This window comes from Lepidochelys kempii, chromosome 1 (assembly GCF_965140285.1).
Source record: "Lepidochelys kempii isolate rLepKem1 chromosome 1, rLepKem1.hap1, whole genome shotgun sequence".
NCBI lineage: Eukaryota > Metazoa > Chordata > Testudines > Cheloniidae > Lepidochelys > Lepidochelys kempii.
Genome location: NC_136380.1, coordinates 1,594,748 through 1,619,385, shown reverse-complemented (window position 1 = coordinate 1,619,385; position 24,638 = coordinate 1,594,748). Strand labels below are relative to the sequence as shown.

Here is a 24,638-nt window from a genome sequence, read left to right as displayed (position 1 = left end):
CCTCTCCTCTAAGTGCTTCAGAATTGATTCCTTGAGAACCTGCTCCAGGATTTTTCTGGGAACTGAGGTGAGGCTGACTGGCCTGTAGTTCCCAGGATCCTCCTTCTTCCTTTTTTTAAAGATGGGCACTACATTAGTCTTTTTCCAGTCATAGAATCATAGAATATCAGGGTTGGAAGGGACCCGAGAAGGTCATCTCGTCCAACCCCCTGCTCGAAGCAGGACCAATTCCCAGTTAAATCATCCCAGCCAGGGCTTTGTCAAGCCTCACCTTAAAAACCTCTAAGGAAGGAGATTCTACCACCTCCCTAGGTAACGCATTATAGTGTTTCACCACCCTCCTAGTGAAAAAGTTTTTCCTACTATCCAATCTAAACCTCCCCCACTGCAACTTGAGACCATTACTCCTCGTTCTGTCATCTGCTACCATTGAGAACAGTCTGGAGCCATCCTCTTTGGAACCCCCTTTCAGGTAGTTGAAAGCAGCTATCAAATCCCCCCTCATTCTTCTCTTCTGCAGACTAAACAATCCCAGTTCCCTCAGCCTCTCCTCATAAGAAATGTGTTCCAGACCCCTAATCATTTTTGTTGCCCTTCGCTGGACTCTCTCCAATTTATCCACATCCTTCTGGTAGTGTGGGGCCCAAAAGTGGACACAGTACTCCAGATGAGGCCTCACCAATTTCGAATAGAGGGGAACAATCATGTCCCTCGATCTGCTCGCTATGCCCCTACTTATACATCCCAAAATGCTATTGGCCTTCTTGGCAACAAGGGCACACTGCTGGCTCATATCCAGCTTCTCATCCACTGTCACCCCTAGGTCCTTTTCCGCAGAACTGCTGCCTAGCCATTCGGCCCCTAGTCTGTAGCGGTGCATTTGATTCTTCCTTCCTAAGTGCAGGACCCTGCACTTATCCTTATTGAACCTCATCAGATTTCTTTTGGCCCAATCCTCCAATTTGTCTAGGTCCTTCTGTATCCGATCCCTGCCCTCCAGCGTATCTACCACTCCTCCCAGTTTAGTATCATCCGCAGTCATCCGGGACTTCCCCCGATCGCCATGAGTTTTCAAAGATAATGGCCAATGGCTCTGCAATCACATCCGCCAACTCTTTGAGCACTCTCGGATGCAGCGCATCAGGCCCCATGGACTTGTGCTCGTCCAGCTTTTCTAAATCATCCCGAACCACTTCTTTCTCCACAGAGGGCTGGTCAGCTCCTCCCCATGCTGTGCTGCCCAGTGCAGCAGTCTGGGAGTTGACCTTGTTCGTGAAGACAGAGGCAAAAAAAGCATTGAGTACATTACCTTTTTCCACATCCTCTGTCACTAGGTTGCCTCCCTCATTCAGTAAGGGGCCCACACTTTCTTTGGCTTTCTTCTTTTGCTAACATACCTGAAGAAACCCTTCTTCTTACTCTTAACATCTCTTGCTAACTGCAACTCCAGGTGTGATTTGGCCTTCCTGATTTCACTCCTGTATGCCTGAGCAATATTTTTATACTCATCCCTGGTCATTTGTCCAATCTTCCACTTCTTGTAAGCTTCTTTTTTGTATTTAAGATCAGCAAGGATTTCACTGTTAAGCCAAGCTGGTCGCCTGCCATATTTACTATTCTTTCTACACTTCGGGATGGTTTGTCCCTGTAACCTCAATAAGGATTCTTTAAAATACACCCAGCTCTCCTGGACTCCTTTCCCCCTCATGTTATTCTCCCAGGGGATCTTGCCCATCAGTTCCCTGGTTTATTACACCACGCCTTCTACTTTGACAGGTTGGTTTGTTGAAAATGCATTATGTCTTTCAACTCCTTCCTGAATCTTAACATGTTGAGTTACTTGTTTTCCTTTCCCCTCAGTGTCCCCTTCAGTAGAGCCCTGAATTCAACCATTATGGCTCTCACGGAGGTGGATTACCAGGAGCGCTCCATTACTTGGGTGAACAGTAGGCTTTTGAAATAACCTTGTATTTCCTAAACATCACTGGTAATTAACTGTCTGGATTAACATAAGGTTATTATCATTTTAGCAGTTTATAGAGAATTCAAAAGAAACATTAAAAGAACATAGAGAAAAATTACATTATTGCACTCAAGTTCCGTCAAATAATATTTCCTTTTCATCTCTGAATTCACCTAATACAGCTCTAGACAGGAATTGTTTGGTTACACTGTTAAACTCGAACAAGCTGTCGGTAAACGGAGACTACTAGAGTCACTAACTTCTTCCAGTTCTTTAATAATAGAAGGCTACATTTCAAAGCTCTAGCCAATCTAATATGGAATAGTCCTAATTACCATTTACATACTTTTCTAACCTGTCTCTAAAGAGTGAATCTGGGTTAATAGACTGCAAGTTGCTTTTTTCTTTCTGGCAAGTGGTCCCATAACCGATTTTGCAAGGCCTGGGGCTGTTTGCTCTAGAGACCATGTGCCCCAAAAAAGAGAACCTGGAAACAGAATACGCCCAAGGGGTAGCTTTGGGAACAGTAGGCTGCAGCAATTGGAGAGTCCGGGAGAGCCGAGCCAAACAGGCCTCAGGGCCTTGGTGACTGGCATGCCAGTTTCTGCTGCCAGAGGGAGGCAGTAGACTGGAAGCTGCACTGTGAGAGTGGGCCTAGAAACCCAGAACCAGAGGCAGGGCCTGAACAGTGCTGTGACTCAAAAGCACCTGGGTCCTGTTTGTGGGCCCCAAACATGGTGGCTGATGAGTGTCCAGCTGCACGAGCTGAGCGGGGATGGAACAGCAAACCTGGAGCTGCTACACAGATGAGGAAGGGGAGTGGGCCTGGCCAGGGAAGTGCCACAAGATATTTTTTCACCCAAATGTGACTCCTCTGCCATCTGTGTTTCCCCAAGTGCTCTTGTTCCAGAACTGATCCAGCCGGGCTTCCCTTAAGGAAAGGTTTCCTGAAAACAAAGTGCCTGTTTGGGGTCAGGGAGAGAGTTTGTGTCTCCCTTGGAAACTGCTCCCCAGAACGGTATAGACAGGGAATCCCTTTTCTAGTGGGTTTTGTCCCATCTCTCTCTCTCTCTCTCTCTTCTCCTGGTGCATTCAGGTCCAGCTCTCTCTTTTGATTTGTAACTCCCACACACACAGGCGTGCCTCCCTCTCTCTGTCACTTCTAAGTCCCTGGCCTTTACCAGCTAGAAGCCAGCAGCTGTGGTTGCCTATAGTCTAGACTATATGCTCTTCTATATATCTTTTCTTATAAGTTTCTTATTTTCTTATGGGCTTAATTATTTGTTTGCTTAATAATTTTACAGAGTAAATTTTGCCTGTAACACAAGGGACCTGCAGACCACATTATAGTTAGCATACATGAAAAGGCGTGGTGGAAAGTGCAGTCAGAACCTCCTGTTGAAGTTGTGAAGGAGTTGGAATGGGGGCTGCATCCTTGAGCATTCTAGAGAGGCGTATTCCAGTGTCTGCCTCATGCCACAAAATGGGCAGGCATCTGGAATGGGGGTGAAGTGTGCCATGTACATGCCAGTGCTCATGGCTGCATGAAGGAGCCACCAAACACTATCTCTGGTTGGCCGTGGGACCAGGTTGGAGTACTTTGTGGCCCACCGGTGTTCCTCACACTCCGAAGATGGTACTAGGTCCTGTCACTTGGTATCAGGGCATCCGAAGAAGTAAAGCTTGTGGAGGATGAGCATGAGAAGTTGCTCCCTTGGTAGACTAGGATGTCTTCCCTCCCGGTTTGCTTCCACTACTCCAAAACAGCCATCATGGCCCTGAAGATGAGATGGTAGTCTTCCCAATGCTGGAGAGGGAGCTTCACCTTGCCCTTAAAAGCACAGGTGTCCACCAGAAAATGGTGAAGCTCTGTTACCCGGGATTCTTTCTAACCAAAGCTCTTGGTAACTTTTACTCTGTGTGAGGTGGTGTCAGGAAATAAATCAGGGGAGACACGGCCGTCCGACCAATAGATGGCTGGCACAAGCAGGACAACACAAGTGTGCTTTCATTTAAAACTAAACTTTACTTAGTCCCAAGCACTTATACACACGTCCGCAACAGGTTAGTAGAACACCCCTAACCTTTGATAATTACCAAAGCTGAGTGTCACTCTCAAGTGACAGAGCAGCACCCTGTCTGCCGGTGGGAAACAAAAGATGCATCCAGAGGGAGAGTCCAGTCCTGAAGAGTCCCACCACCTCAAACTTTTCCCCATTATTTATACATTAGTAAAAGAATGACATGTCCTTTAAAGCAAACTTGTTAAGTAAGCAGTTTCAATGGTCAAGCAAGAGGTTCCTTCTGATTATTGATTAACCAGGTGTGGGTTTTTCCAGAGTTTGCAGCCCTGAGGCCCCAATAGACATTCCTGGGGCACATCCTGCTCTTCTAAGATGCATGTATCAGCAACTTCAAGACAATTCTTATCAGGAAGGACGCGGGGTCAAGCTGCCCTCTCTGTGGCACCCAAACCCCCCTCCCCTCCTGACTTGGTCAAACGGAGACTGCTGAATGGCCAATGTACAGCATGTACAACAATGTACTTGGCTGCTTTTAGCAATAAACCATCGTCGTTCCTGGCACTTTATTGGTGAGCCAAAGACTCCCGGTACAGCTGATCCCGCAGGACAGTGGGGGACGTTGTCGGTGACCTATGTTGATCCTCTGGCTTGACCTCTCTTATGACCCTCTTAGTCTGTATTCGCAAAAAGAAAAGGAGTACTTGTGGCACCTTAGAGACTAACCAATTTATGTGAGCATGAGCTGAAGTGAGCTGTAGCTCACGAAGGCTCATGCTCAAATAAATTGGTTAGTCTCTAAGGTGCCACAAGTACTCGTTTTCTTCTTATGACCCTGTGGCTCACGGAGATGGGCAAAGAGGGAGCATAGCACGGGTGTGGGGACTGTACCGGTGGTGCCGCGCAACCCGCCTCTATGTCCAGAAAGGGAAAGGGAGGTGGAGGGAAGAAAACAAGCCCTGTAGGGTCAGGGAGCAGAGTGAAAGAAACCTGCCCTCTGAGGTTCCTTCAAGGAGAGGGGAAATAAGACAACCCCTGGGCAGAAGCAGTATGGAAGATGGACGAGACAAAATGAGTAGGGCTCCTCTGCCCCCTCCTCCCTCAGCTCCTGCTTCTGCTCTGTGGCTGTGACTAGGGCTTGCAGACCCTGAGCTGAGGGTTTCTTCTGCTGCTCCAGCCTCAGCAGCCTTGACTCTTTCCTTCACCGGCAGCTCGCACTGGGGCTGGACACACAACAGCGTTGAGGCTTGACAGAAGAGATGGGGTAAGATTGTAATTTCAGGGGTCCACCTATGAGCAATTAGACAGGTGGTAGCCCAGTGTAGTATACATAGACTGATTCCCCAAATCATCACATTGATACAGCACAGTAAAGAACAGAAAAGGGTATAGTGCCTCTCTCTCTGCCCAGTAAGTGATCCAAGGAAGAGGCCCCAGCACCATGCACCAACTAGCTCTGCACAAAGCTCAATCTGAGAGCCAGAGCACAAGGAGAAAATATTTAGGTCTCTTTATGAGTAAAGAGCTGGAGCAGCCTGCCCCGGATCTGTTTGGTCCTCATCCCGTAAATCATGGGGTGTAGCACAGGGGGCACCACCTGGTACACACTGGTAAAGAGAATGTGTAAATACAGTGGCACATTGTGGCCAAACCGCTGCGTAAGAGAGAAGAAGAAAATTGGGAGGTACAAAGCAAAGATGGCACAAAGATGAGAGATGCAGGTCCCAAAAGTTTTGAGCCGGGCATCCTTTGTTGGAAGGCAGAAGATGGCGCGGAGGATCTGAGTATAGGACACGGTGATAGAAAACACATCTACTCCAATCACAGAGAAAAGCTCAAACAGGCCGTAGTAACTACTGATGCTGATGTCAGCGCAGGCCAGCTTCACCACAGCTAGATGTGCACAATAGGTGTTGGGGATGATGTTGGTTCTGCAATATGGCCATCCCCTCGCCAGAAACGGGTAGGGTAACGTTAGTATGACGCTGCGCAGCACCACGGCCAGGCCGATCTTGGCCACCAGAGGGCGTGTCAGGATGGTGGAATGTCTCAGGGGATGGCAGATGGCCACATAGCGATCCAAAGCCATGGCCACAAGGATTCCAGACTCCATCGTTGAGAAGGAGTGAACGAAGTACATCTGGGTGAGGCAGACACTGAAACTGATCTCCCTGGAATTGAACCAGAAGATGCTCAGCATTTTGGGCATGGTGGACGTGGACATGACCAGGTCGGTGACGGCCAGCATGCACAGGAAATAGAACATGGGCCCATGGAGGCTTGGCTCCCTCTTCACGATGAACAGGATGGTGAAGTTTCCCAAGATGGCTGTGGTGTACATAGCAGAGAAGGGGATGGAGATCCAGACATGGGCTGCCTCCAGGCCAGGAATGCCCAGCAGGATGAAGGTGGAGGGGTTGGTGAAGTCGGTTGTGTTGGATTCTGACATGGAGCAGAGGAGAAGGTGTCCAGCTCTGAGGCATAAGGCTGTCTCCTGCGTGTACAATATGTTCCTCTCACTTTCCGTGTGTTCCCAGGGTCTCGGGTGATGGTCACAGCAGAAATGCCTGGATGGAGAGACAACGTTAATACGAGACACCACATGTACTAGTGGAGGCTGTTCTCATGGAGAACCAGATTAATCTCTCTGAACGCACTGAAAAATTATATTTAATTACTCAGAGAAATAACTATGAACAATAATCCTACTAAATCCAATTCCATATTTTGTGGTGTTCCCTGAGTTAATAATTCCTACACTTTGTGGTGGAGAACATTAAGAGACACCAGCAGGAAACACAAGTCTGGATACTAATTATCTGTCATTGTTCCTCAATGCAATGAGAGCCAGGATAGGGAGTCCATACTGAAGGGAGTTCCCCATTCATCCAGTTGCTCAAAATATGAGAGTGAAAAAAACCAAACTTCTCCCGAGACAAAGGTTGGGAGAAATATCCCAACGACAGCATACCTCAGAGAAAAGACCTGTGTGCCATAGGCAGCAGCTCGAAGAGAAACACCTGCTCATTTGCACTAGTGGACAAAATAAAAGCAATGCTAGATCCCTAAGATATGGAATGGAGAATAACATGTTTGGGATGTGTGTTCAATTTTGGTCACCCAGTCTCTATCAAGGATATATGAATATATAAAAGGGATTTCCAAGACAGGCTTTGAGAATAGGGGAGGTTGCTATATGGAAAGAAAAAGAAAAGTCTGGGACTCTTTACTTGACAGAAGAGACAAAGAAGAGAGCATATGATATAGGAGAGGAAAATTTAAAAAATGAATTTGATTTACATTCAAACGGACAGTTCCCAACCAGTTCCCAACTATAGACACTTAGGGCTCCAGGACGATTAATTCCCAAAAGCTGAGGAAAATTGTCAGCAAATCTGATTGGGAGGAAAAATGTAGACACAAAAATATGAATGAAAATTGGTGATTCTTTGAGAACAGCTTATTAGATGGTGGAAAATTCATGATTCCACAGTCAACAAAGTGAACAACTCTGGGTAAAAACACAGTTCAATGGTAAAGTGAAGGTAGCCATTGGGGGGAGGGGACGTAATATGTACCAAATAGAAAAAGGTTCAATAGATGGCCAAGAATAGAAATAGTAAGTTATGAAAACTGATTAGGGACATTAAAACAGCAGGAAAACTCTATGCTATGGATCATAAAAAGGAGGTTATTCAGAATATTAACAACAAGATAAGTCCAAGAAAAGTTTTATGTCCATTCCTCTGTTAAATGGGAAATATTAAAAAATAAAGGGAAAGGTTTATTTATAAAAGAACTGACAAGGTGAAGAAACAATGGAAAAGCTGGTATGGTATTAGTTAAAAAAAGTCGTGAAATGTAAGTAATAGCAGTCACCAACAGTGTTTATGCAAAACAGATCTTGTCAAATAAAACTGATTTCATACTTTTATGAAAGAACACGTTGCTTCACCAAGGGTACACATTTGGTGGATCAAGGGAACAACACAGATGCAACTCACCTTGATTTCCTTCGTAGGAAAGACAGGAAGTATGGCTTAACCAGGAGATCTTGAATGATCAAAAAGAAAAAAGGATTCTACAAAAAGGTGAAACAAGGTTAAATTTAAAAGCAGGACTATAAACAAATAACACATGGATGTAGGTGCAAAATTAGGTAGGCCAAGGCACAAAATGAGATCAAACTAGTCAGAGACAAGAAAACATGCTACATATACATTAGAAGGAAGCGGAAGAGCAAGGACAGGGTAGGTCTGTTACTAAATGAAGAAGGGAAAACAATAACAAAAAATGTGGAAATAGCAGAGGTGCTTAATGACTTTTTTGTTTCTATGTTCAGCAAGAAGGTTGGTGGTGTTTGGACACCTAACCTAGAGAATGCCTGTGAAAATGGGGTTGGTTCAGATGCTAAAATAGGGAAAGAATAAGTTAAAAGTTACTTGAACAAGTTAGATGTCTTCAAGTCACCAGGGCCTCACGAAATTCATCGAAGAATACTCTGAACGAACTGACTGTGGAGATAGCTGAGGGATTAGCTGTTCTCTCTGAAAAGTCATGGAAGACAGGGGAGATTCTGGAAGACTGGAAAAGAGCACATATTGTGGCTATCTATAAAAAGGGGAAAAAGGCAACCCAGGCAATTACAGACTGGTCAGCTTAACTTCTGTACCAGGTAATATAATGGACCAAATAATTAAGGAGTCTATTTGCAAACATCTAGAAGATTTTAGGGTGATATTGTTGTCGTCAGCATGGATTTGTCAAGAACAGAACATGTCAAACCAAACTGACAGCTTTCTTTGACAGGGTAAGAAGCTTTGTGGATCGGAGGAAGTAGTAGATGTGATATATCTAGACGTTAGTATGGCGTTTGATACACTCTCACCTGACCTTTTCATTAAGAAACGAGGGAAATACAACCTAGGTGGAGCTACTATAAGGTGGGTGCATAACTGGTTGGAAAACAACTCCCAGGGAGCAGTTATCAGTGCTTCACAGTGATGCTGGAAGGGCATAAGAAGTGGGGTTCCACAGGGATCAGTTCCGGGTCTGGTTCTTTTGAATGTCATCATCAACTATTTAGTTCATGGCATGGAGAGTAAACTTCTTAAGTTTCCAGATGACGCCACGTTGGGAGGGGTTGCAAGTCCTTTGGAGAATCCGATAAACATTCAAAATGATCTGGAAAAACTGGAGAAAAGGATGATTTGGGGTGTTGAAAACATGCCTTCTGAGGGAAGACTGAAAGAGCTAGGTTTGCTTAGTCTGAAAAAGAGAAGACTGAGGAGGGACATGATAACAATTTTCAAATACCTGAAAGGTGTTACATGGAGGGAGAAAAAGTGTTCTCCCTAACTTCTGAAGAGAAGACAAGAAGCAATGGAATTAAATTGCAGCAAGTGTGGTTTAGGATGGACACTCGGAAAAGCTTCCTAACTGTCAGGGTGGTTAGGGAAACTAGGGAGGTTGCAGAATGCCCATCATTGTAGATTTTAGGAGTAGGTTAGACAAAAACCTGTCATGGATGTTCTAGATAGTGCTGGTCCTGCCATGAGTGCAGGGGACTGGTCTTGATGACCTCTTGAGATCCCTTCCAGTTCCATGATTCTATGATATAACTACATCTTTCTAAGGTGTGGATTTTTTTGCTGTTTCAAAAAAGGCAAATGCAATGTTAGGTTGTATTAGCAGAAGTGTAACATGTAAGTCATGGCACGTGATATTATTCCTCTACTCCGTGCTGGTTAGGTCTCAATTGCAGTCATGTGTCCAGTTTTGATCACCAATGCATAGAAAGGAAATAGAGAAACTGGAAAGGATCCATAGGCAAGTAACATATGTTATGCAAAGAATGGAATGCAAACTGTATGAGCAAGCTGAAGGGATCAGTATGTTTATATGGAAAAGAGGTGATTAATGGGGGACATAAGAGTGGTCTTCCAATTCTTGAGAGGCTGCCATCAATGGCTCTAGGGACCGAATGGCTAGGCAGCAGTTCTGCGGAAAAGGACCTAGGGGTGACAGTGGACGAGAAGCTGGATATGAGTCAGCAGTGTGCCCTTGTTGCCAAGAAGGCCAATGGCATTTTGGGATGTATAAGTAGGGGCATAGCGAGCAGATCGAGGGACGTGATCGTTCCCCTCTATTCGACATTGGTGAGGCCTCATCTGGAGTACTGTGTCCAGTTTTGGGCCCCACACTTCAAGAAGGATGTGGATAAATTGGAGAGAGTCCAGCGAAGGGCAACAAAAATGATTAGGGGTCTGGAACACATGACTTATGAGGAGAGGCTGAGGGAGCTGGGCTTGTTTAGCCTGCAGAAGAGAAGAATGAGGGGGGATTTGATAGCTGCTTTCAACTACCTGAAAGGGGGTTCCAAAGAGGATGGCTCTAGACTGTTCTCAATGGTAGCAGATGACAGAACGAGGAGTAATGGTCTCAAGTTGCAGTGGGGGAGGTTTAGATTGGATATTAGGAAATACTTTTTCACTAAGAGGGTTGTGAAACACTGGAATGCGTTACCTAGGGAGGTGGTAGAATCTCCTTCCTTAGAGGTTTTTAAGGTCAGGCTTGACAAAGCCCTGGCTGGGATGATTTAATTGGGAATTGGTCCTGCTTCGAGCAGGGGGTTGGACTAGATGACCTTCTGGGGTCCCTTCCAACCCTGATATTCTATGATTCTATGATTCTATGAAAAGGTGGAGTAAATTTATTCTGCCTTACCACAGAGGCGCAGGAGAAGAGGCAATGGGTTCAAATTCCAGCATAGCAAATTTAAATTAAGTTTCAGGGAAATCTTCCTAACTTTAAGAACAGGAGGCCAATGGAGCAGACTCCAGGGGAAGTCATGGAAGCTCCTTCTGTGGAGGTTTTCCAGAGAGGTGTGAATAGCCATCAGTCTTAGATGACTAAGACAAAAGAAATCCTGCATCATGTCAGGAGAATATACTAGGGGTCCTTTTTGTTCCCTTATAACTCCATGGCTCTATTAATCCATGATGTAAAATCCTAGTGTCAACCAAGTGGATATACATACTTAGACATACATAAGTCTTTTGGCTCAATATAGTGGTAATTGAGTGAAATTTAATAGGCCGGTATTTTACAGGAGGTCAGACTGGATGATCAAATGGTCCCTTCTGACCTTAAACCCTATGGATCTATTGATAAAGAAAGTAGATCAGGCATTTATAATTAGTGTGTCTCATAACATGAACAAGGGAACATTTAATTAAATTGAAAGTCTGAACTTATTACATTGAGAAAAGATAATTGCTAACATAATTCATATTTGGCCTGAAGAAGTCCTTGCTGCCAACATCGTTGGAGAGAGGAGCATAGAAGAACGGGATTCACAAATGGATTGGCCATTGCAGGTGGTGCTGGTGGCATAACCTATAGTCAAGGCTGTCTGACACCTTCCATTAGAAGAGCTCATTTTCAGTTGCTTATGAGTTTTCCAGTTTTTAGGTGTGTGGACCGAGATTTCCCATGCTGGGTGTCTGCTTCCAGCACAATTGTTTTTTGAAAGCTTCAGGCATAACAAGTCATCTGACTTCTGGAATGAAGCTAGGAGAAAGTATGTGTTACCCATGTTAAAAATTCTCATTATTGTTCGAGTGAGGAGCCCTGACACCTCCAAGCTTTCTAGCAGATAAAAGTCAGGGACGAGCCCCTGTCCCTCTGCCCCATTAACAGACAGAGTCCTGAAATACAAGAGGAGGGGGTGACTGTGTCTGTGCATTAACACACAGTTGGCTCCTGACGTCTGTTCTCGGTTCTTTCTCCAAGTGGAGTTTTGCCTCACTGGGTCCTGAGCACAGCACTGGTCATGGTCTCAGAATTTGGCCTTGTATTGCACATCCAATAACATCTTTCTTCCTGAAGGATTCACTGTGCCACTGAAATGCACCACCTTGGGGCTGGAGGCCACTAGGCATGATGAGCAGGGGAGCACAGAAAAGAATGACATTTTGGCCAGTGATTCTTTAGCAAACTCATCACTGAGGCAAGGGCTCTTGGATTTCTCATGGTTGTGCATAGCGGAAAGAACCACAAACTTACTCTTTATCCCACCACACCCACCTTGTACAGGGTTTGTCGGTCAGGTGAGCTCCTCAGCAAGAGATGGGTACCTGTGAATTCTGAGACGGAAACATCCTCCAAGGAATCCCCCTCAGATAGCCGTGTCCTACACCTCTCTCACCCCAGCATCTCAAGTAATATCCCTTGCCAAGAGCAGACACAGGGGTGTGCGTAGCTGATAATGTAGTTCTGTGTAATCCCAGTGGGGTTCGCTCAGCCTCAAGAGGAGAAGGGAGCATCTGAACATAAACAGGCTGTAGACAAGCATGTCTCTGCTTATGTGCTAATTATCCAGCTTTAGGAGTAAACAGTAATTAAGGAACCTTCCCAAAGGGAGATGGGAACTCATTGGCTCCATGCTGAGTCAGAGAGGAATTGGCTGCTCTGTACGTTTGTGTGTATATATTTAAAAATAATCATTGAGGAGAAGAAAACTAGGGATAATACCTAACTCTCCAGAGGGTCTGATATCTATACAGTGTCAGGAAAGATCGGTAGACAAGAGACAGAGAGATCTGGAGAAAGTTGACTAAGAGGAGACACAAGCATTTACAGCAAACACATGGGTCTGTCGCTAAGGATCAGAGATCATTACTTCTCATCAGAAAGTATCATCCTGCTGTGTAACACCTTTGATTGTGTGCTCTTCAAAAAACCTAGCAAAATAAATTCACTCTGAACCATCCCCATTTCACTATTCAGTAAACTGAGGCACGGGGAGAAATGATTTGTCCAAGGTCACATGGAGAATAACTGACAGAACACAAATATCCTTACTTCCCTTCCATAAGCACGGTCTCTCTCTCACTAAGTGACTACATGACAACTGGAAAATGGACTCATTTTCTTGCAGGGACTGTTCATTGGGGGCAGGGTGGGAAGCAATTCTCTGCAGATCAACCTGGAAATGGGGACTGCCAAGCCCTCTGGCACACCAGTATGGGTCCCCCCTCACACTCTGAGGCTGTGACAAGCTGCAATCCGCTCAGGTCTTGCACTTACATGGCCATACACAGACAGGGACACACCCAGCTGCAGTTACATGAATGCTTTCACCAGCCATGGATGGAACAACAATAGAGCGGCTCCAGCCAGTTCCCCCACAACTCCCCAGCATAGGACCCAAGAGCTGTACCATCTTGCCCTGGCCAAAAGCCTAACGAGTGTAACTTTATCTCCCAGTCTGCCCCTCCCTCAATGTGGAGAGGACAATACATCAGCCTGAGCAGGTTTCCCTTTTACGTTTCAAACAACAGCCTGTATTAAGTAAAAAAATAGAAAACAGATGTATTAATTACAGAAAGATTGGTTGCTTAAATGATTATAAGTAATAGTGTAAAGAACAAAGTTGAAATCTGAGAAAAAAACAAAATCACAAAATAAGTTCTCTACACTAGACAGGCTTTGAATCAACCAGTGTGTCATCCTGATGGTATAAACAATCCTCCAATCTTCCAGACACAGGCTAGAACTCCCTTCAGCCTGGAAACACAGCCCCACTTCAATCCCAGTTTCTAACATGTGATTTGTGAGGGGAGTGAGGCCAAGTGATGATGTCGCTTCCACATTTTATAGCTTCTGCCATGCAGAGGGAGCTTCATTTTTCCAAGCCAAAGCTCCCAGCACAGTTAGTGGAAAAGAAGAGCCACAAGATGGAGTCCACTGGCTCATGAGCTGGCCACATGCCTTTGCATGCTTTCAGAACTTCAAGTACAAAAATGATATATGCATACAAATAGGGTAATCATATTCAGCAAATCATAACTTTTCCATTGATACAGAACATATTTGATATACTTTGTAAAAATCACATCATAATCATATCACCCTATGGTAAATATGGTGAAGACAGGGCGTTGCTTTGGGAAACAGAGAATCCAGGTATTTTTATTGCACCACACCTTGTGCTTGGACAGTTTGTTCAATACCCATTGTGTCTTTCAACTCTTTCCTAAACCTTAACATGTGTTCAACTTCTGGTTTACCTTTCCCCTCAGTGTCTCTTTCAGGAAGGATCTCAGTCTAAAATCATCTTTGGGGTCTTGCTATGACAGGGTCTGGTGAGATAAAGATGTAAGGGGAATTCCCATGTTGGCTAGCCCCCGGTGGAGCTGCTTTCCAACCCCAGGGTATGGCCATGCAAAAAATCCACCCCTTCTTCACCTTGGTCACTGACTAATGCGGAGGCGGAGTGCCGAAGTCCCTCTGTAGATTTTGAACAAATAACTCCCAAGTGTTGCAAATCATTGTAATTGTAGTCTTACCCACAGTTGTTCTTGTAAAGTTTGGTGTACTTTTTAGCACTTTCTAGATCAGCCCTGTGATCAAATGTCTGAAAAGGTGTGTGACATTATTAATATAACCTGTACTGTACAGATCATTGGTGCAACCACTGTTATATATTTGCAGCAAATATTGTACAAAGGTTATCTTGTAAGGTGTCTATGGAAAGGCTATGGTTTGCTAATTATGATTCTGCTATCTTTGTGTGTGTGTGTGTATCATTTTTGTAGTTGAAGTTATGAATATTGGCTATGTACTTCTATATCAATGTGTTTTGATTCTGAAGTAGCCTTTGTGAACCATTTGGTCAGCTTCTTGAGAAAGGAATTTGCAAATTAAATGCCCAGTCAAGAAACACTTAACTGACAATGGGCCTTGGAAGACTCCAATGCACATAAGAAGTCTTCCTGGGGATGTTCAAGATAGCATGTGAGCAATGGCTTCCGCCTGTAAAGAACTGAGGCATGCATGGACATGTGACTTGCCCATGTGACTCTGAACTCCATTTTGCTGTGATTTTCCACAGTAAGAACAAAGAGGTGTTCTTACACCTGGAAGTGGCGATGAAAGGCAGCGGCCTTATCTCTATCTTGTCTTGACTCCTGCTTCATACCTCTGGAGGGACTTTGCTACAAACTGAAGCTCTGAACAAAGGGCTGAATGACCCATCCAGGCTTTCCATGTACTCCAGAGACTTGATTTGAACCTGCAGTTTATTCCATCACTGCTACAAGTCTGAACCAAGAACTTTGCCATTAATGTATGTAAATACTTCCCTTGAACCAATTCTAGCTCTCATCTCTATCTTTTCCCTTTTATGAATAAACCTTTAGATTTTAGATACTAAAGGATTGGCAACAGCATGATTTGTGGGTAAGATTTAATTTGCATATTGACCTGGGACTGGGGTATTGGTTTTCATTTCTCCCTATAATGAATGGCTCTAGTGGTGATACTGGGAAACTGGAAGGTCTAAGGGAATGGCTTGTATGACTTGTGGTTAGCCAGTGGAGTAAAAACAAAGTCTTCTCTGTTTTGCTGGTTTGGTATCCCTGAGTGTGCAAAAGAACCCCAGCCTTGGCTGTAATTGCTCCACTCTAAGCAATCCTTGCCATGTTTGTCTTTCTTCCACAGGACAGAAGCGACTTTGTCTGTACAAAGTGCAAGCTGTTCTCCATATTGGAAGAGAAGGTTCATGGTCTGGAGTAACAGGTATTGACCCTGCGTTGCAAAAGAGAAACTGAAGATTTCTTGGACAGACGTGAGGATATGCTTCTACAGACACAACGTTCTGAAGATTCAGAGCAGGCTGCACTGCGGGGACAGGAGGATGGTGAAGAAATTTGGCAGCATGTGACCTCGAGAAGAAGAAAGGGGAGCCTCCATGTACCAGCAATGCAGATACAGGTAAGTAACCGTTTTCATGTTCTCTCGACAGGTACTAATGCGGAGAGTGGACCAGATGATGCATCTGAGGGAAGGAAACAGAAGGAGACTCCGCCAATTGGAAGGCATGAGATGCGCTGTCCTAGGGTTGGGGGTTCCACGACCACCGCTCCCAAGAGAAGGAGGCGGGTGGTTGTGGTTGGGGACTCTCTCCTGAGGGGGACTGAGTCTTCTATCTGCTGCCCCGACTGGGAAAACCGAGAAGTCTACTGCTTGCCAGGAGCTAGGATTCACAATCTGATGGAGAGACTGCTGAGACTCATCAAACCCTCGGATCGCTACCCCTTCCTGCTTCTCCACATGGGCACCAATGATACTGCCAAGAATGACCTTGAGCGGATCACTGCAGACTACGTGGCTCTGGGAAGAAGGATAAAGGAGTTTGAGGCGCAAGTGGTGTTCTCGTCCATCCTCCCCGTGGAAGAAAAAGGCCGGGACAGGGACCATCGAATCATGGAAGTCAACAAATGGCTATGCAGGTGGTGTCGGAGAGAAGGCTTTGGATTCTTTGACCATGGGATGGTGTTCCAAGAAGGAGGAGTGCTAGGCAGAGATGGGCTCCACCTAACAAAGAGAGGGAAGAGCATCTTCCACAAGCAGGCTGGATAATCCAGTGAGGAGGGCTTTTAACTAGGTTCACCAGGAGAAGGAGACCAAAGCCCTGAGGTAAGTGGGGAAGTGGGATACCGGGAGGAAGCATGAGCAGGAGTACGCAAGAGGGCAGGGCACATGCCTCATACTTAGAAAGAGGGACGATCAGCGAGTTATCTCAAGTGCCTATACACAAATGCAAGAAGCCTGGGAAACAAGCAGGGAGAACTGAAAGTCCTGGTTCAGTCAAGGAATTAGGATGTGATTGGAATAATAGAGACTTGGTGGGATAACTCACATGACTGGAGCACTGTCATGGATGGATATAAACTGTTCAGGAAGGACAGCCAGGGCAGAAAAGGTGGAGGACTTGCATTGTATGTAAGGGAGGAGTATGACTGCTCAGAGCTGCTGTATGAAACTGCAGAAAAAAATGAGAGTCTCTGGACTGAGTTTAGAAGTGTGAGCAACAAGGGTGATGTCGTAATGGGAGTCTGGTATAGACCACTGAAGCAGGGGGATGAGGTTGACGAGGCTTTCTTCTGGAAACTCATGGAAGTCACTAGATCTCAGGCCCTGGTTCTCATGGGAGACTTCAATCACCCTGATATCTGCTGGGAGAGCAATACAGCGGTGCACAGACATCCAGGAAGTTTTTGGAAAGGGTAGGGGACAATTTCCTGGTGCAAGTGCTGGAGGAACCAACTCAGGGCAGAGCTCTTCTTGACCTGCTGCTCACAAACCGGGAAGAATTAGAAGGGGAAGCAAAAGTGGATGGGAACCTGGGAGGCAGTGACCATGAAATGGTCGAGTTCAGGTTCCTGACACAGGGAAGTAAGGAGAGCAACAGAATACGGATGCTGGACTTCAGAAAAGCAGACTTTGTCTTCCTCGGGGAACTGATGGGCAGGATCCCCAGGGGGAATAACATGAGGGGGAAAGGAGCCCAGGAGAGTTGGCTGTATTTTAAAGAATCCTTATTGAGGTTACATGCCAAACTAGGCCTTTTCAATCATCCCTCATTCCTTTAATAACTTGCCTCTCTTCTTTCAAACTAACCCTTTACAAACAAAAATCTCCTTTTCTTTCAGTTCTCTTTCTATTCTTTAATAACATGCCAAATGAGGCCTTTACAATCATCTCTTCTTACTCAACCTCACCAAATAACTTTTCTTTCCTCTAAACCTTACCCAAACTTTCTTTTTTAATCTTTTAACCTTTTTCTCTAAATGTATCAAAGCACAAACACACACAAGACTCCTCCTATTCAAAAATAATATTTTTTTTTCAAAATGGCCGATGGTGCCAACGGAAATGGGGATGAAGGGTGGGACATAAGCCCTAAATGGGGTGTGGAAAAATGTCAAAAAGGTATGACGATGAATGCTATCGAGTGGTATACTACTAATATGGAGATCCCCCATTATTATTGAGTTGGTTTTTTTTTTAAATGTATAGCCTCTCAAATCTCCCTGAACATTTCACAGTAATTATCACCACCCTAGTCAGGTGGTCAGTAGTATCTATCCCTACTGCTATAGTCTTCTTATCCGAGCATGGAATTACTGTTCATAAGGATTTCATGGCACAGATTGGTTCATTTAAGATTTTTACTTCATTTGATTCTGCCCTTTCACATATAGTGCCACTCCCCTACCAGCACAATCTGTTCTATTCTTCTGATATATTTTGTACCCTGGTATTACTGTATTCCATTGACTATCCTCATTCCACCAACTTTCTGTGATGCCTGTTCTATCAGTATCCTAATTTAATACGAGACACTCTATTTCACCCATCTTATTATTTTCACATCTAGCATTTGTGTATAAGGACTTTAAAATATTGTCACTTTTAAACTGTCTGCCATTGCATAATGTTATTTAATGGCTTCCTTTTCCATTAGACTGTTTCTTATTAGATTCTGCCAATATTTTATCATCTTCCAGGCTCTCTTCCTTACTAGGACAAAGAGAATCTCCATTAACCGATCTTCCCCTAAGGGATGTCTTTTCCAGACCACATGCTCCTCCATACCTCTTGGCTTTCCCTCAGCCCTTAGTTTAAAACTGCTATATGACCTTGTTAATTTTAAATGCCAGCAATCTGGTTCCATATTGGTTTAGGTGGAGCCCGTCTTTCTTGTACAGGCTCCTCCTTTCCCAAAAGGTTCCCCAGTTCCCCAGTAAATCTAAACCCCTTCTTCCTACACCATCCTCTCATCCATACATTGAGACCCTACAGTTCTGCTTCTCTAACTTGTCATGTGCATTGAAGTGGCCGCGTCTCAGAGAATGTTACCATAGAGGTCAAGGACTTCAAACTCTTACCTAGTGGCCTAAATGTGGCCTTCAGGACCTCTCTCCTATCCTTCCCTATGTCATTGGTACCTACATGTACAACAACCACTGGCTTCTACTCTCCACTACACATAAGTCTGTCTTGATGTCTCAAGAGATCTGCAAGCTTTGCAGCTGGCAGGCAAGTCACCGTGCAGTTCTCCTGGTCATCACAAACCCAGCTAGCTATGTTTCTAACAATTGAATCCCCTCTAACTATTACCTGTCTCTTCCCAATATACACATGGAGTTCCCTCCTGCGAAGAAATATCCTCAGTGAGAGAGGACACCACGAGATTATCTGGAAAGAGGGTCCCAACTGCTCCAGTTGAATGTTCTCCTTCTGAGACTTTCATCCTCCTTGTAATGGTCCCTTGCTCTCCCGCTCGGAGGAAGACCACTCGGGCTAGTCCGGTCTGGCCCGGATCCGAATCTGCAAGACAGCCCAGTGCCGCATAATTGGGCTGGGCGATTAATAGTCCTTGTCAGGCTTTAGCCTGGGTTTGGGTAGCTCAAGTAGTCAGCCCTTAAACAGAGTCTATCCAGGCTGGCTGGGGCCTGGGAAGAGCTCAGGGAGCCAGCAAGCAGACAGTCCACAGGTGAGCTGGGGCCTGGACTTGAGTAGGTTCAGGTTGCCAGCAAGCAGACAGTCTCGAAGGGTGACCGATAAGGGAAGCTCCTCTTCAGGGCTAGAGCCTCCCTGCACAGGGTAGGGGATCAGCCAAGGGGGGTGGGTTGGCAGGGGGACACGGGCCCACTCTACTCCACTGCTTTCCAGCCCAGGGGCCTGGTCGGGGCACGATCGGCTGCTCCTGCATCGGCGGGGATCCAGCCGCAACACGCTGACTGGGCCACCCCTGGCTATGCAGCCGGCTGCTTCTGGGCTGCCCCTGGGCCACTTCCTGCCACCCCCGGGTTCAGTACCTCTAGCCTCCAGGCCTCTTCTGTCTCCTTGGGTGAGATGGCAGCAGGTACTCTGGGCCAGTCCTCATCGGTGCCTGTAGATTGGGCCCCGCCCGGCGAGGGTTCGCCTCGGGGATGCGGCCGAACCGGCAGAGTATCCTTCTCCTCCACAGCCTCTCCTGCAAGCGTGCTGCAGGGCCGGCCTCTGATGCTTCCGGCCACACCCCGGTACTTCCCATGAGGGGGGCAGGGCAATCTAGGCTCCTCCCTCCAAGGGACACGTAATGGTCCCTCGCTCTCCTGCTCGGAGGGAGACCACTCGGGCTCACTACACTCAACAGCAGAGAGGCTGTCAGACTGGGTGGGGGAACTGTTTTTCTCTGTCCCAGGAAGTCTCATCTATGTACCTCTCCGTCTCCCCTATCTCCTCCATCTCAGACACTCTGGTCTCCAAAGCCTGTTCACAGTCCCTAACCACCTGTCTCCCACTGATTTGAGCCTCTAGGAACTTGGCTAATGGGCTGGAGAGAGCTGGCTGTTTCCATGTGGGATTACCAGCTATGAACCCTCTCCTGGAGCCAGGTGCCTAAGACAGGTTAACACTTTCTTGTGAGAGACTCGAGAGAGACATGGGAGCCCCAGATCCAAAATCTCTGCTCTTCATGATTTGGAGCAGGGAATTAAACACAGGTCTCCCATTTCCCATGTGAGTGCCCTGACCACTAGGCAAATGGCTATTCTCGGTGGGCCTCAGTCAGTCTCTCTGTCTGCAGCTGTTCAACTTTCTACAACTAAACCATCAGCAGAACAGGGGTTTGAATCTGGGTCTCCCTCATTCCAGGTGAGGGCCCTAAACCACTGGGCTATGGTGTATCCTGGGGGAGCAAACAAAGAGATGCCCGTCCACACACACTAATATGCGCACGCAGTAAGTAATAAGGTGGCCCCCACCTCCTGGAGTATGCACAGTGGGATCTGAAGGCTGAAGAACCCCAGGTGAGCTCCGAGATGAAAGAGGCCATCATGGCCACTGCATGGTGGGCCGAGAACTGGGTCGGTTTAATGCTGGAGGAGTGGGCCTGGGCAAGGTGGAAACAAAATACATACATGAAGTCCAATCAGGTGTGGCAAAACCGATCGACCTCCACCTGGACATAGGTAAAGGTGGAATTGTCATCCGGGTGTTGGTCATACCAGACATCCACCAGGGAGTGATTATTGACAATCTCTCTGAGGATGCCTGCAGAGGCCTGGCTGCTCTCGTTCCCTGAGAGATTCTGGTCCTCAAAGATGGTATTAAAATCCTCACCCAGGCCCAGGCACTTGTGAGGATCCAAGGTGCCGAGGAAGGCAAACACCTATTGTAGACACACAACCACTCCGAGCCTGCATTCCTGGGGTAGACATTGAACAGATTCAATGTCAGCCCCTCCACACAGGCCTGGAGGTGCAGGAGGCGACCAGGGACGACCTTGGCAACTCCCAGCATCTCAGGCTGTAGGTCAGGGGAGAACAACCCCAGCCACATGAGCTCTGAGGGGTCTAAAATATACCCAGTGCCCCCACTCCAGCCTCCAGCTAGTCTCGGTGGCTACATCCTTGTGGGTTTCCTGCAGGCAAACCACAGAGTACCCTGAGTCACAAAGCAAGGAGAGCACCTGGAAACTCTGGAGACCCACCCTAGAGCCTCCGGAGTTCAGGGTTGAAAAGGTGGTTGGCTACATTCTGAGGGCTGAGGAGGATCCCCGTGGGCTGAGGAGGATCCACGTAGGATCCCTAACCCGCCTTGCAACATTCACTGACCAACCTGAAAGGCTTGTCACAGAAGTTGCGGGCCCACAGATTGATTAACAGATTTTGCCTCCCAGTTCCCCTCCACTCCTCCAAAACAGCCCTCGTGGCCCAGATGACGAGATGGATGTCTCCCCAACGTTGGAGAAAGAGCTTCACCTTACCCTGGAAATCATCGGTGTCCACTAGAAAATGGTGATGCTCTTCCCCCAGCACAGTGGGGACAGGGCAGTGGACCCATGATGTTCTTCTGCCAGGGCCCCTGTTCCGACCCTGTGGCCCACAGAGATGGGCAATGTGGGAGGAGGCCACCAGTGCGGGGACTGTACCGGTGGCACCATACCACCCATCTCTGTCTCCACAAAAGGTAGAATAATAGAATATCAGGGTTGGAAGGTACCTCAGGAGGTCATCTAGTCCAACCCCCTGCTCAAAGCAGGACCAAACCCCAATTTAATCATCCCAGCCAGGGCTTTGTCAAGCCTGATCTTAAAAACTTCTAAGGAAGGAGATTCTACCACCTCCCTAGGTAACGCATTCCAGTGTTTCACCACCCTCTTAGTGAAAAAGTTTTTCCTAATATCCAACCTAAACCACCCCACTGCAACTTGAGACCAATACTCCTTGTCCTGTCCTCTTCTACCACTGAGAATAGCCTAGAACCATCCTCTCTGGAACCACCTCTCAGGTAGCTGAAAGCAGCTATCAAATCCCCCCTCATTCTTCTCTTCTGCAGACTAAAAAATCCCAGCTCCCTCAGCCTCTCCTCATAAGTCATGTGTTCCAGACCCCTAATCATTTTTGTTGCCCTTCGCTGGACTCTTTCCAATTTATCCACATCCTTCTTGTAGTGTGGGGCCCAAAACTAGACACACTACTCCAGATGAGGCCTCACCAATGTTGAATAGAGGGGGACGATCACGTCCCTCGATCTGCTCGCTATGCCCCTACATATACATCCCAAAATGCCATTGGCCTTCTTGCAACAAGGGCACACAGGTAAGGAAGGTGGAGGGAAGAGAGCAGCCCCTAAAGGGTCAGGGAGCGGAGAGAGAAAAAACGCCCTCTGAGGTTCAACCAAGGACACGGGAAATGAGACGACCACTGGGCGGCAGCAACATGGAAGATGGGGGGACAAAAACGAGTAGGGCTTCTCTGCCTCCCATCCCTCCGCAGCTCCTGCCTCCACTCTGTGGCTGCGGCCAGGGGTCAGGGTGGCTTGAGCTGAGGGCTTCTGCCACGCCAGCCAGGGCAACCTGGGCTCTTCCCCTCCCCCATGGCTCCTACTGGGGCTGGAGGCTTGAACTCCTGCCAGATGAACCTGACAAAGCCTGGGCTCGGGGCTCCTGCCCCTTTCTGCCGAGCTCCTTCACACGAATCACATAGGGATTCCCATGTTCTGTTCATTCCCTATGAAGCACCTGGCACTGGGCACTGTCGGAAGACAGGCTACTGGGCTACATGGACCATTGGTCTTACCTAGTATGGCCATTCTGGTCTTCTCATTTAGACCCCAGATGTATCTGCCTCCCGCTGTGACACACTATACTCCATTCCCCTTCCAGAGCTGAGATAGATCCCAGGAGTCCTGACGGGGCCTCTCTCTCCACAGAGTTTGTAACAAAGTAAGAACAGACATTAACATTTTAACACTAACCACTGTAACTTAATTAACTTGCCATAAGATGTGAGAACATATTGATTTTAGAGATGAGTGGGTCACAGCTGACAAGGGGAGGGGAAGACAAGAGCAAGTGACTGGGGCAAGGCATTTGGGAGAAAGACACAGAGCGGGGCGAGGCTTGACAGAAGAGATGGGTCAAGATTGCAATTACAGGGATCTGGCAATCAGCAATTAGAAAGGTGGCAACCCAGGATATTGTGCACATGTAAGGGGACTGTAGACCCTTACTAAGAGTCAGTGCGGGTGTTTTGGTTGGCTAGCTCCCAGTACTAAAAGGGGAAGGGTCTATGGGAAATCAGGACCCTGAGACTGACAGTCCCCAGGTACAATGGGGAGAGGCCAATGCTCCAGGTCAGCCTGAATGACAGGGTGAGCAGGCTAATCAGGGAACCAGGAGGCTGGGGAGATCCCGTCCTCTGTGTGAGCTGGAATTGCTGGGACAGACAGAGTGAGGCCGATCTAAGGAGAAAGCAGGGGCCTGAGCTGAGCTGTGCCAGATCCAGAGAGAGCAGACCCTGTCCTGGGAGCAGAGCTGCAGCAACCAGAGCCAGAGGGGCCAGAGAAGCATCCCAAGGGGCTGGAGGCAGAGCAGCAGCCATGTAGAGACCGAGTGGTGGGGCTGGGGCTGGAGCTGTCCGGAGCTGGGTGCGGTGAGCAGCTGGGGAGAGCGAGGGGGACCCTGGGCAGCGGGCCCAGCACAGGGAGATGCCTCAGCCAAGAAGCTCTGCAGGCCAGGCTTGGATCGTAACCCCGACAGGGCGGGGGCGACACTGGGAAGAAGGGACCTACCACTTAGAGCCTGAGAGCGTGTGGCCACAACCAGAGCAAGTGTCCAACCCACAGCATCCCCGCAGCACAGACAGGGCCGGAGACAGGGCCTGGGACTTACAAGGAGCAGACTGTGAACTGCCCTGACGTTTCAGAGACACTGTTTGTGATGTTCCCAGCCACAGAGCGGGGCGATGTGTTTCCTTTCACCTTTCCCTTATTCCTTATTCTTTTTAAAATTAATTGTTGATTAAATAACTTGCATTTGCTTTAACTTGTATGTAATGGTCAGTGGGTCAGAGAACTGCCCAGTGCAGAGAGAGTACCCTGGAGTGGGGACACCCTAGGGCCTGTCCTATGTGACCACAGCAGGGTCGGGGGTCGGGCCCCCCAGGAATCCTGGGCCCAGCCTCGTTGGGGTTACGAGGACTCTGCCAGACAGGAGAGTGGAAGGGGAGTCCCCAAGGGCAGGGAGGCCACTGGATAAAGGAAGTGGGAGTGAGGACTCAGATCCTTTCGCTAACCCACTTAACCGGGGTAGCGCAGAAACCAGGAAAGTTCCGCACAAGAGTGGGACTATTCCCCCGCTTACACACAGACTGATTCCGCAGTTTATCACATTGACAGAGCCCAGTAAGGACAGGAAAGGATTTAATGTCTCTGTCTGTCCAGTAAGTGATACGGGAAAGGCGCCCAGGGCCACGCACCAGACAGCTCTGCATGGACCTCGGTGTGAGGGCCAGGGCATAAGAAGTAAATAT

General features: G+C 47.2%; 1 protein-coding gene across 1 annotated transcript; it reads right to left on the bottom strand.

Moving 5' to 3' along the window:
- Nucleotides 1-5,485: 5,485 nt before the first annotated feature.
- LOC140912309 (olfactory receptor 52E8) lies at nucleotides 5,486-6,433 on the bottom strand. The gene has a single exon (XM_073346563.1). The coding sequence runs from the start codon at nucleotides 6,431-6,433 to the stop codon at nucleotides 5,486-5,488; it is 948 nt and encodes a 315-aa protein (XP_073202664.1).
- Nucleotides 6,434-24,638: the final 18,205 nt, after the last annotated feature.

Bases quoted from the DNA above. Each gene is read 5' to 3' on its own strand.
- LOC140912309 (XM_073346563.1), bottom strand. From the start codon at position 6,433: ATGTCAGAATCCAACACAACCGACTTCACCAACCCCTCCACCTTCATC.